This window comes from Cydia amplana, chromosome 1 (assembly GCF_948474715.1).
Source record: "Cydia amplana chromosome 1, ilCydAmpl1.1, whole genome shotgun sequence".
Classification (NCBI taxonomy): domain Eukaryota; kingdom Metazoa; phylum Arthropoda; class Insecta; order Lepidoptera; family Tortricidae; genus Cydia; species Cydia amplana.
This window is the reverse complement of record NC_086069.1, coordinates 22,188,990-22,202,067: the sequence shown is the minus strand read 5'-3', so window position 1 is coordinate 22,202,067 and position 13,078 is coordinate 22,188,990. Positions and strand designations below refer to the sequence as shown.

General features: G+C 39.9%; 2 protein-coding genes across 2 annotated transcripts; one reads left to right on the top strand and one right to left on the bottom strand.

The window, feature by feature from the left end:
• Positions 1-406: 406 nt before the first annotated feature.
• Positions 407-8,390, bottom strand: LOC134651399 (uncharacterized). The gene is made up of 9 exons (XM_063506503.1): positions 8,095-8,390; positions 7,765-7,911; positions 7,381-7,533; positions 6,011-6,173; positions 5,299-5,534; positions 4,543-4,660; positions 3,354-3,547; positions 1,010-1,139; positions 407-838 (listed from the first exon to the last, which is right to left on the bottom strand). The coding sequence occupies exons 1-9, from the start codon at positions 8,227-8,229 to the stop codon at positions 435-437; spliced, it is 1,680 nt and encodes a 559-aa protein (XP_063362573.1). The 5' UTR covers positions 8,230-8,390; the 3' UTR covers positions 407-434.
• A 221-nt stretch (positions 8,391-8,611) lies between these two features.
• On the top strand, positions 8,612-12,864 carry LOC134653875 (protein YIPF6). Its single transcript, XM_063509239.1, has 6 exons — positions 8,612-8,731; positions 9,623-9,742; positions 10,094-10,172; positions 11,205-11,379; positions 12,233-12,390; positions 12,616-12,864. Exons 1-6 carry the CDS (start codon positions 8,705-8,707, stop codon positions 12,732-12,734), a joined length of 678 nt encoding a protein of 225 aa, XP_063365309.1. The 5' UTR covers positions 8,612-8,704; the 3' UTR covers positions 12,735-12,864.
• Positions 12,865-13,078: the final 214 nt, after the last annotated feature.

The window sequence follows — 13,078 nt, the reverse complement described above, 5'->3', positions numbered from 1 at the left end:
TTTAATAACTGTCGCTATCTCGCATGTATTTTTTTTATTTTTCTGAAAATTTTCATTTCAATTTTTTACTATTATTTTAAGAGATAATTCAATATAATTTTTTTCAGAAAGCGACCTTAATTGTATATACAACATACCCAAATTACAAAGAAATCGGATTAGTACTTTGGCTGTAATAAAATAAAAAATATTTTTCTTTTTTTGCATTTTTTTTTTAAATCTGAAGCATTTGTGGCTTAATATTTGGTGAAAGCACTACTTATATATAGGTTAATAATCCAGTAAAAGGAAATTGTTTTTTTCGCTCAGGGCAGTTTGGCCATGCTTACCCGGCTATACCCTTTACTGGGGTTTGATTTCGAGGAACCTGGTTCAGCTATCAATATCCAATGAAAATGAAATGCAGTTTATAGTGAATAATTTATTTACTTAACCTACAATGTTAAAGCTCCAAACATTGGAAATGTATCACTATTACTGAGTTTATACTTATACTTAAACCTAGTCAAGCGCCCGCAGGCCACCACCACGTCGCGGCTCGGCGCTCTGATCACACACGACGCACTTGTGTTCATGTTCATTTGGGCCCTAGTTATTTGCACTCTAGTTAACTTCAGCGGGATTTCTCTCGTCCGGCAACTTTTTAACTTTATGTGTATACTTTTTGTGGAGTATTTGTTGGGTTCGAAGACTGCTTCTCTGTGGATACCGTGGAGTCGCTTCATGAAGGGTATGGATCGTATTCTAGGACGCCGCGCAACAGGTCGAACGGGTAGTACGTATGGGAATTCTTCTTCCGATGTTTTGTCTGGATTCGTTGTATGTACCGGCTGTTCATCTAGCAAAGAACAGGATATTCATTATTAAATGTATTCAGTAAGCAAATCTTAAAATCAAGCGTTGGTGGCCCAGAACTCTCTAGTTTCCCCTCTAAGTGAAAAGGTAAGGTAAGGTTCTAGGACGCCACAAGAGTAGGCGTACAATTATAAAGGGAACTTTTTGATCTTACCTTTATAATGAAACAGTGTCCGTCGCGGCAAGATCGAGTCGCCCAGCATCTCGTACAGGGTGTAGTCAGTCATGACGAAGTCTTCCAAGAACGTCGTCCGCTCGGACCTGAGCAGGCACGTCGACACGTCCTGTACGAGAAATACCATGTAGTTGTAAAAGGGGTGAACTGGCAAATTGACTGAGACATGATAATTCAATATTACAATGCAAAACAATGCTTCCCAAACTCAATATCCCGGAGGCCGACCCCCGCGTGGTCCTTTCTCGGCGCGTGGACCCTCTTGTCCAGGTGGTCGAGGTGGTCGCCGAGCCCTGCAGCAGCTGTAGCTAGAGTATGGTCCAGTATACGCACCAGCAGAGCCTCCCGGAGGCCGACCCCGGCGTGGTCTTTCCTCTGCGCGTGGATCCTCTTGTCCAGGTGGTTGCCGAGACCTGCAGCAGCTGTAGCTAGAGTATGGTCCAGTATACGCACCAGCAGAGCCTCCCGGAGGCCGACCCCGGCGTGGTCCTTCCTCGGCGCGTGGACCCTCTTGTCCAGGTGGTTGCCGAGACCTGCAGCAGCTGTAGCTAGAGTATGGTCCAGTATACGCACCAGCAGAGCCTCCCGGAGGCCGACCCCGGCGTGGTCCTTCCTCGGCGCGTGGACCCTCTTGTCCAGGTGGTTGCCGAGACCTGCAGCAGCTGTAGCTAGAGTATGGTCCAGTATACGCACCAGCAGAGCCTCCCGGAGGCCGACCCCGGCGTGGTCCTTCCTCGGCGCGTAGACCCTCTTGTCCAGGTGGTCGAGGTGGTCGCCGAGACCTGCAGCAACTGTAGCTAGAGTATGGTCCAGTATACGCACCAGCAGAGCCTCCCGGAGGCCGACCCCGGCGTGGTCCTTCCTCGGCGCGTAGACCCTCTTGTCCAGGTGGTCGAGGTGGTCGCCGAGACCTGCAGCAACTGTAGCTAGAGTATGGTCCAGTATACGCACCAGCAGAGCCTCCCGGAGGCCGACCCCAGTGTGGTGTTTCCTCGGAGCGTGGACCCTCTTGTCCAGGTGGTAGAGGTGGTCGCCGAGACCTGCAGCAGCTGTAGCTAGAGTTTGGTCCAGTATACGCACCAGCAGAGCCTCCCGGAGGCCGACCCCGGCGTGGTCCTTCCTCGGCGCGTTGACCCTCTTGTCCAGGTGGTCGAGGTGGTTGCCAAGACCTGCAGCAGCTGTAGCTATAGTTCGTTTTTTTAGCATTAGAAATAAGGTAAACAATCTTGATGTGTCTTTTAATTGAAAAACACATTTTAAAAATAAGTTACGGTAAATATGTAACAATTATGAATCTAATACGATCTTTTATAGTCTTCTGCTTTCATAAGTAATAGTTATTGATTTTTCAAAAGTGTTTTTCAATTAAAAGACATATCAAAATCGCTTACCTTCTTTCAAGTTCTTTCTAATGCTAAAAAAAACGAACTATAGAGTACGGTACAGTATACCCAACAGCAAAGCCTCCCGGAGGCCGACCCCGGCGTGGTCCTTCCTCGGCGCGTGGACCCTCTTGTCCAGGTGGTCGCCGAGACCTGCAGCAGCTGTAGCTAGAGTACGGTCCAGTATACGCACCAGCAGAGCCTCCCGGAGGCCGACACCGGTGTGGTCCTTCCTCGGCGCATGGACCCTCTTGTCCAGGTGGTCGAGGTGGTCGCCGAAACCTGCAGCAACTGTAGCTAGAGTATGGTCCAGTATACGCACCAGCAGAGCCTCCCGGAGGCCGACACCGGTGTGGTCTTTCCTCGGCGCGTGGACCCTCTTGTCCAGGTGGTCGAGGTGGTCGTCGAGACCTGCAGCAGCTGTAGCTAGAGTATGGTCCAGTATACGCACCAGCAGAGCCTCCCGGAGGCCGACCCCGGCTTGGTCCTTCCTCGGCGCGTGGACCCTCTTGTCCAGGTGGTTGAGGTGGTCGTCGAGACCTGCAGCAGCTGTAGCTAGAGCACAGTATAATAAAGAGTACTAGCATACAGTATGGACGCTCCCTGCCTCCCGTTGAAAGTGCCGCCCACCCGCTGAGACCCGCTGTCGGTTACCTCACAGTTACCCTACAATGTCTTATCTCACTCACACAAGCATGGTACGCGTTCACCTACACGAGCTTAGGCTGCGTGCGTAGGAACGCGTTTGTTTCATACATTTGATCGCCAGTGTCCGAGGTGTGGCTAGAGTATGGTCCAGTATAGGTACGCACCAGCAGAGCCTCCCGGAGGCCGACCCCGGTGTGGTCCTTCCTCGGCGCGTGGACCCTTTTGTCCAGGTGGTCGAGGTGGTCGCCGAGACCTGCAGCAACTGTAGCTAGAGTATGGTCCAGTATACGCACCAGCAGAGCCTCCCGGAGGCCGACACCGGTGTGGTCTTTCCTCGGCGCGTGGACCCTCTTGTCCAGGTGGTCGAGGTGGTCGCCGAGGCACTGCACGAGCGCGCGGCGGCCCAGCGCCACGACGCAGCGGATCATCGGCGCCGTCAGTCTCTCGCACGTGCCTTGGGAGAGGTAGTCGAACAGGATGCCTTTGCCTGAAATGATTGTATACCTAATAGTCAAGTGTGTACGCCTTTTTAAACCTGCCAGCTAAACTATGGAAAGAGAAGTATGTAGTTACAGTTGTTTTTATACTGGATCAACCAAATCTTGTCAGTAGTAAAAGGCGGCAAATTTGAAAAATCGCGGGTTAGCAACACTGTGTTCGAATAATTCCAAAATCACGTGTCATCTGTGTGTTATCTGTGGAATGTGGATCGTGAATGACAGCCATCATCTTATTGTTTACATTCTGAATCGTTTCTATTTCAAGAGAAATTTCTGCTGTCACCATTAAATACCAAGATTATGCATGACCTCAAGCAAAGCTAAGGTGCCTACAATGTACAATCATGCTCGTTGACGGTAAAGATTACTAAAATTTGAGGTTATGATAATTCACTCGAACTGACGTATGAAGGGCGGAAAAATAAACACGTTTTGGTACGATGTACATTGCTGCTTTTCTTAGCGCAATTCTGCTCTTTGAGTGTTACATGGTGTTACCCTACTTTAATTTGCAGTACATTGCTACTGACAAGATTTGCTTGACGCACTATATGTTTAAGTACCTAGTTTTAAATTAGCACATCGTTTTGGCGGTTCAAGTAATAGATTTGACTAGTAAGGATAATGTAAGATTCTTTTCGGAAGCATAAGTCTAAGGTTATTAATATTATTGTGTGTCATATAAGAGACATGGAGGTGATAATCTGAGATGTTCTACGAGACTGACAATCTTATTTATGCATTACCTACTAAAGTAATATATATGTATGTACATTTATGAAAAATCAAAAATCACCACTCACCAAAATAAATAAAGATTAAAATGTTCTAAGGTAGTTTGGCTATTATTGGTAGCTGCTGCTCACACACATGTTCTCACTCACTTATTTTTTTAAGAATGACGTAGGTAATATTTGACGTAAAAAGAAGCATGCTAGACTTTAAAAGCAGATACGTGAAATAAAGAAAACGCAGTACATACCTATTGTGATAAAGGAAGGCCATGTCCTTGTGATTTTGGTGAGTATTAAAACCATCTTGTCTGCTAGAGAGCCGTTGCCGAGGATGTTGGATACCATCACAGGAAACAATCGCTGAAACTGAAACACGATAGGAGGGCGTTTTTACTTTTATCAGGAAATTTAAAGTGGATTGTGAATACTTCAGCTCCAAAAACTCAGTGTTTGTGTCAGTGATATGTCTAATTGTCTATTTAATTTAGTCTGCCCCTCCATTGAGGCGGAGGGGAGCGGAGATGACAGGAAACGTACGGGAATGAACCAATACTATTGGTTGATTCTCAGCGGAGCGGATCCCCGCCTCAATGGAGTGGCAGCCTAAGATAGTGTATTAAACCTTAACTAACCTGCTGCTGTATGTTGGTATCCAAACTGCAAGGATTAGAACACAGCGCGTCAAGGAGTGACAGCCTAAGATAGTGTATTAAACCTTAACTAACCTGCTGCTGTATGTTGGTATCCAAACTGCAAGGATTAGAACACAGCGCGTCAAGGAGTGACAGCCTAAGATAGTGTATTAAACCTTAACTAACCTGCTGCTGTATGTTGGTATCCAAACTGCAAGGATTAGAACACAGCGCGTCAAGGAGTGACAGCCTAAGATAGTGTATTAAACCTTAACTAACCTGCTGCTGTATGTTGGTATCCAAACTGCAAGGATTAGAACACAGCGCGTCAAGGAGTGACAGCCTAAGATAAAGTATTAAACCTTAACTAACCTGCTGCTGTATGTTGGTATCCAAACTGCAAGGATTAGAGCACAGCGCGTCAACCATATCAAGCACATTGGCCTGCAACGGCTTCTTGGCCGGCACATTGAGCGCGTTCAAGTTGTCGTCGTTCAGCACCAGCACCGCCAGGTTGAACAGGTTCGGGAATATCGGCCCGATGCGGGTGTTCGTTGTGAGATCTTCCACTGCTAATTCTTTAGGTTTCTTTCTGAGGTTCAATATGGCTGAAATTTTATTATTATTATTATTTATAAAGCAGGCAGGCAGTTGAAATAACTGATAATGCCTGTATCCAGAGTCATCAACAGAGTTTTCCGTGCTGAGTAGAATTTGCGTTGTGCTTATCTAATTTGTTCTTGAACAATTTGTTTTATATAACATCACCAAAAAACATAAATTGAACGATGTCGATATTTGTCTATCAATTAAATTGTTTGGCAAGGGTCGTTATAGGCTACTAAGGAAAAAATACAAAAGTATTGGGTACTGACATTATCATAGTGTGTCATCATGACTCATTAAAGCTTAATAAAATTTGATGGTTTATCTTTAAAACCTTAAAAAAATCTTTAAGAGATGGAGATTTTTTTTTTTCACAAAATGAATGAATATTATTGATAATGATAATTTAATTTATGATTAATAATCTGAAGACTATCTTTGACATTATAGGCAGTTGATGATGGTGGATATTGTTTACCTCTTGCTACTTTAGTGTAATAGTTCTGTAAAGCAGCACTGATGTTTGTGTTGTTGTTTAAGCTCTTCTCGTCTGTGATCCATTCCACGGACACGGTGGGCGTTGTGGAATACACATAGCTCTGTGACGTCATCGCATATTCAGTCACATTCATCACAGGCTCCTACAAATACGTATACAAATATTAATCATAAATCTTCCGAGATAAAAAATTACCTTAGGAACATAGAATAAGACACTGACATTATTTTCAAGAAATATGTGATTAAATATTTTTTCTCGCATGCCTCAAGAGGCATTATTTAATATTTAAGGCAAGCCTTTTGTGAATCCTATGTGGGACTCGGCAGGACATGGACAGCCTAGTGTCAGCGTCACAGTAAAAAAACCTACTTAAAAAACACATTTCTATTAAACTAGAACTGTGACAAATGTATTATCTAGAACAAGAATAAATTATGATAATAATGTTATACCATTGTGAAATTATTATTATATCTAAACAAAATGGTTATAAAATATGTAACATAGTAATTTCATGCATTATTAAACATACAAAATCAATTTCTAAATATAAAATGGCCCTTTAGCACTGATATAAAAACCTCCGGCTTCGCAAAAATACACGAATACATTTAAGCTGAAGAAATCAAAAATAACAATGAAAATCTTCAAAACACTTTTAATACTGTGTTTAGCAGGTTTTGGTATGTCAGCACCTCAGTTTGAAGCACTAATGGGTATTTTGAACCCACAAAGGATATTCGGTTTAGGCAGTAGTTTCATGGGAATGGGGAAAAATTTGATAGGTTCTCTGCCTCAGCCACTGTTGGGACGTGCTGAACAAAAGAAAGCCATAACTGAAGAACCAGAAGAAAGCGATAACTGAAGAACCGTGACGGGTGTGACAGATAGTCAAAAATATTAAAAGGCAGTACAATTTTTTTTTCATGTTTGATATCATTGTTTGTGTTTCCGTAACTATCCTTAGAAGATGCTGAAGGCAGTGTAAAATAATGCTTTTTAGTGGCATTTAATTTTCATTAATTCCGATTCTGTTTTATTATCAAATTATTTTTATCTTGTTCATGTTATTTCTTGTTCCAGTCTGTTTTTATGTAAAGAAAATAATAAAAATATATAAAATAGCACACTTTCCAGGCTAGCCTGATTGTTTTAGTATTTCCCCTTTAAATAATCATTTTGTCTTACTAGAATATGTGTGAGCATGAGAAATGGTTAATATTAATATAGTAGTAGTATAGAGAAATAATAAACCTTAGTGTGCTCACTCCATAAATGGATAATATAATAACTTTTAAATTAAAAATGTTTAAAATCAAAGAATCTAGGCTTAGGCTTTTACTCACGAGAGCACAGCAGATCTTTCCCTCCCCAACGGTGGCATACTTCACAGTGTTTGCTCCCACCACGGGGCTTGTGTCGGAAAGTGTCAGCACTGTGTTCACATCCCATGTGTCCACTCGGGACTTCTTCATCATCTCACTGTGTAAAGCAATGGCCTGGAACATGTGGAAAATAAAATGAAGGATGGCAATTTTGTTTTTAAGTTTCCATAGTAAAATTTCATTAAATACTTCAACATTTTGATTTGATAAATGTTTTACAGCATAGTTTGAGCGTACTTAGGATGAGAACAGCATAATTATTTTTATTAATTTAAATCTATACAGTTTATTAAATGACACACACCTATTATTATATGACCTGCAAATAATAATATATGAACTTACACATATAGTCTGCCGCAACTTGTAACTGACATCTTCCGCCAAGTTTGTGGCGGCCTCAACATTGATTTCAGCACCAACTTGGTCAGCCATGCATTGCACAGAGTCGGCACTGACTCCAGCAAACTTGCCCTGAGATGTGGTACTGTCCTAAATCATAAAAGCCATTTTGTTGTACACACTAAGCAATATTCATTTTTTTTATCCATAACCGTGAAAAATAATTAATATGTAGTTTTTATTTATTTTTAAATCAAAAAACAACGCAACATTGGATGCAATACGATTAATGCCGCGAAGCGGCGTGGGATGTCAGAAAGCATGTTTACTTGCCTTTTCATTGAGTGGGGGAGTATCACACTGACTCGAGCCTCCTGATTCTGACGCCACGGATTTATTTCTGTCCCGATCTCTGCTGCTACTTGCTTTCTTCGTGTGGTTTTTCATACTTGTTGGTGCATTTGACATTTTCTGGCTGTGGTAAGCAATATCTTTGAGATATTTTATGAGTTACACTAAGAATTTACTCTTATTGCCATTCTACTTGTTTTTATATAGAAGCAACATATTTTAAGTTAAAAACAAACACATCACTTTCTAAAAAGTTACGTTTTCTGTGATTTGATGTGATTTTGTGATCGTTCTGTCTGATTGACACCGTTTGACAGTTTCTTTATTTTTTTTAAATATTTTATTGCTTTTGTCTGATTTGGATACTAGTTTATTTGGCTAAAATGAATGCCATTCAGATAAAGATATTGTTTAAATGTTACGAATGGAATTCTTTCTTTTGATTGAACCTTTTTAAAGCTGCTTCAAACAGTTTTACTAGAAAGAAATGTCATGTCAATATGAGGAATGAATAGTTTGATGTGTTGGAATTCCAATATTTTTATTTCACGTTTATATCATTGTAAATAATACGTGACTCTTAAATACAAATATGACATCGTTTGAAGCAAAATTCGATGTGAGTACTTTGAATATTTCACTACAAGCTTATTGCTGGTTTCTTTTCCTGAAAGGACTTTTCAGTATGTTCTGTAGCTCAAAGGATACAAACCTACATTTTCAGATGTAAGTACTTAAAATGTGCAAATCCGATTAGAAATTCAGAGGCCTTCCAGTTAAATTATTTGGATAGTTCTGATTGTTAAATGGCTTTATGTCATATTATTATTACTTTTATTAATAGGAAATAAATGAGTCATAAAATGTTATTGCTGCACTTATTTATTTTGTATCGCATGAAATTGCAATTTGTTTCGTTATTTAAGAATGTTAATTTAGTTCAATGTTTTATAATTATAAAATTGCCCTTTGAATTCAAGGCACCTTAATGCAATTGCTATTAATAGGTACTTTTATTTGTTCTATGGTTGCAAGCAAATTAATTAACTGATCAGTCTTTTGTGCCAGTAGAAAAAATATGTGTATGAAATATAAAATCATTGTAATTTGTGACTAGATCCCCAGGCAGCAAGTAGCCTATAGAGGTCTGAGGCAGTGAAAAATGTGTTTTTTTTTATTTGCCTCTGTCACTTGAATATGCAAGAGTGATAAAGTGGCAGATAACGAATTTACATTTCTCGTGGTGGCCCTCTGTTAAAATTAATCAAATTGGGAATTTTGTGAGTTTATTGTTATTCCAACAACTAAAACTGATGTCTATCGACAGGGGGGGTTGGTAAAATACATTGAATATCACCACGTACGTTTACTTTTTTTTTTATTAGCCTATATGAGTGTCCCACTGCTGGGCAAAGGCCTCTCCCCTTGATTTCCACGACTCCCGATTTGGTGTTTCCTTTAATATGCAATAATAATTAAACTTCATAAATCATTGTGACTAAAATTTCAGATGTATCCAGCTGGAGATGTGGGAGTGGTGGAGGGGGAAATGAATGTTCCGACACGGGGAGTTCCCTCCGGGGACAGCATGGAATTCAACACCCTAGACGAGCCTATTAAAGAAACATTTGTAAGTTTCATATGTTTTGCTTTTTCTACATTTATCTTGATTTATTTGTATTTAATATTTTTTATTTCTGTTAAATTTTATTTATCTGATATAAGAAAAATACAAAAACAAAGGCAACAAAAATATTTCCAATTTAATCTTGGCCACTAATAATTTGTATTGTTTTTATATTTTTAATGTTTTATATTTTTAATGAAAAATGAAAAAGTTTATTGTATAAATTTAGACATACAGTAAATCACGTCCCTGTGTCCTGATCTAGGAAACCCTGTGTTACAGGACCCAGTTTCGTTACTTATACTAGTTTCTTAATCTAAATATTGTACAAAGAGTTACTGTTTTATATTTCAGCTCCGTGACCTTAGAGCTGTTGGTAACAAATTCTATCATGTCCTTATCCCCAGAGAAAAGACCAGTTTGTTAAAAGAATGTAAGTACTGTTTTTTTAGTAATTATATTTATTATCTAACTGTCTGATAGTCTTTATAATCAGAAGTTTCACTTCCTATTGTACCCTACTGGTGCAGAAGTCCCTCAGGAACACCCTTAGCAACACTACCTCAAGACTCTCAATCAGGGCCCTAGCCTACCAATACGAAAAGAGCCAAATCAACCCAGCCCGTAAAAAGGAAACAAAAGCCTTGATGTCTACATCACACAAAAAATAATCAAACAGTTTGCTTTTAGTTTCTCATCAATGGAATGGAACAGTCACACTTTTGACTAACTAATGACTACCAATAAAGTGCCCAGTGTAATTCCACTAGAGACATGACATGCTTCTTTGCCTATGTTTTATCCTCATAACATGAGGAATATGGTGATAAGACACTCTTCAAGCCTCAAATGTTATTTAATGCAGCCATTCAGAAAACATGGGATATTGACCGAAGCGTAGCGAAGGTCTACGTTTTGACTCGGGCATTTTGCTTTTGTATGTCCAGATGTTCTCCTCTACAGGTCACAATTCTCAACCGATTCTTGTGAAATTTTGTGACCAGATTCTATGAGTAAATAAAATTTTTTTGTCGATCCCGTTTTTGGAAATTATCAATAATGGAGGAGTTGTGATACCTCGCGCTTAAACAAATAGTCGTATCGATATCATAAGAGTATTTTCTTTTTGAGACATATTTACATAGTAAATGGCAAAAAATGCAGAAAAATTGTATTGCTGGTTTAGGCGGTATTTAGATTTCGTCAGCTTAGCTAAGAACTATCATGGCGCATTTTGTAAACAATCAGTCTGCAACAAACAAGCACACAAAAAGTCTGGGTTCGATCCCCAGTAAGATATAACTTTTTGTATTTTTTTTTTCACTTTTTAATAAATTAAAATCTTTGTATTGTTGATTGATCAAACCGCTGTGTGGCGCTGTCATCGTGCACGGTCCCAATAAGCTATGCTCGCGAGGTCTACAGCTCACAGAGCCACTAGTTATAAAGTTAAATAAATTTCCAGGGGACTTGTGGGGCCCGCTGCTGCTGTGCACGCTGATGGCCACGTTTCTGCAGGGCTCCGCCGAGCGCGCCGACGATTCCAACGACGGCGGACCCGAGTTTGCTGAGGTGTTCGTACTGGTTTGGATAGGCGCCGCCGTTGTAACCATCAACTCCAAACTATTGGGTGGAAATATGTAAGTACGCAATTGTATTTTTACTCATTACTTACTCATTGACTTAAAATAAGTCAACACCAATAATGCCAAACAAAAATAACAGTAAAATTTAAATTGTTTCCACAATTTTAATACCAAAATCACTTATTTCATAACTACTTAATCAATGTACAAAATATTTATAGGTAATACTAAATTTTTGCACTGTGATTGGTCTAAAGATTTATAAACCCAATATACTTCATTAGTTTATTCATATGTTAGCATGACTCTTTATTATTTGACTTATACCAGTTATACCTTTAGGACCCCAAGGACGTTCATTTGCAACGAAAACTGCTAACCTCTACATTGAAGCTTAGGGATCATCCATTAATTACGTCACACGAATTTCTAGGTTTTTTTACCCCTCCCCCCTCCCTCCTTGTCACACTTGGTAACATTTTGCAAACCCCTCCCCCCCTTATGTGACGTCACATTTTAGGCAATTTTGTTTTCAACGAAATCGACAATATTAACTCGGCATTATTTAAAAAATATATATATATTTTTGATATATAAATATTAGTAATTTTATAACACAACGAAAGTTACATCCAAAATCTCATTATTTAACTGTAACAGCGAATAAAAAAATATAAATAAATTTTCGGTTACTGATGAAGTTAAAGTGACATCACAATGTTTGTGACTCCCCCCTCCCCCATGTCACAACATGTCACATTTTCTTGACCCCCTCCCTCCCCCTAAACGTGTGACGTAATTAATGGATGACCCCTTATGTAGCTGGGACGGTTACTTTTCTCTACATTTGTCCATACAAGCATAGCTTGGTGAATTAGTTAGATGTTTCCCAATTGTTTTGTTCCAGCTCATTCTTCCAGTCTGTGTGCGTACTGGGCTACTGCCTGTTCCCAGTAGCGCTAGCACTGGTCATCTGCCGGATAATACTGTTCTCCACGCAGAACACCTTCTTATTCTTCCTGCGCTTTGTCATATCCATGATTGGGTTTATGTGGGCGACTTTTGGTGAGTTATTGCACAGATAATATGGTAACCAGTAATAATTTTGACCAGTTAGTGCCAGTGGCAGTGCCTGTTTCAAGTGGGGAAGGCACTGATTACCTTTTGAAGAATGATGTTCACCAATCTCTTATTCAAAGAGCCACTCCGTGAGCCTATCTTGATCGCGTTGATAACTGCGGCTTAACATTATTTTTTGTAGAGATGTTAGTTTTTTATGTATATTTTCAGCGGCCACAAAATTCCTAGGCGACAGCCAACCAGAAGGCAAGAAGGCCCTCGCAGTGTACCCCATCTGCCTGTTCTATTTCATCCTGTCGTGGCTCGTCCTATCCCACAGCAATGTCTAAGCGCACACTAAGATAAGTGAATTTGTGTATTTATTATTGTGATACGGACAATTTACTAGGTTAATTATGTGAATAATTGATGTAAATTAAGTCATAGTTATTGACTGTTAATATAATGCTATCGGATCAATTCTAATCCGTCTTATTTACTTTTATGTAACAATAACCCTGACAAGTTTATGTTGTCGAGCCAACTATGTTGATATATCTAATGATTTTGGGTGTGTAAGGTACTCTGCTTCTCGATGCAATGTTTTTCAGTATTGAACATATCTGTTAGATAGGTCAACGTATTTACTATGATAATAGAAATAAAGCATTACTTCTTTTGCACAACGTAATTG

Excerpts from the sequence above, each read along its gene's own strand:
- LOC134651399 (XM_063506503.1), bottom strand. The coding sequence starts at position 8,229 with ATGTCAAATGCACCAACAAGTATGAAAAACCACACGAAGAAAGCAAGT. Across the intron at positions 5,535-6,010 it reads TTACACTAAAGTAGCAAGAG|CCATATTGAACCTCAGAAAG; the intron begins GTAAACAATATC and ends ATAAAATTTCAG. Across the intron at positions 839-1,009 it reads GACACTGTTTCATTATAAAG|ATGAACAGCCGGTACATACA; the intron begins GTAAGATCAAAA and ends GTTCTTTGCTAG.
- LOC134653875 (XM_063509239.1), top strand. The coding sequence starts at position 8,705 with ATGACATCGTTTGAAGCAAAATTCGAT. Across the intron at positions 9,743-10,093 it reads AGCCTATTAAAGAAACATTT|CTCCGTGACCTTAGAGCTGT; the intron begins GTAAGTTTCATA and ends TTTATATTTCAG. Across the intron at positions 10,173-11,204 it reads GACCAGTTTGTTAAAAGAAT|GGGACTTGTGGGGCCCGCTG; the intron begins GTAAGTACTGTT and ends ATAAATTTCCAG.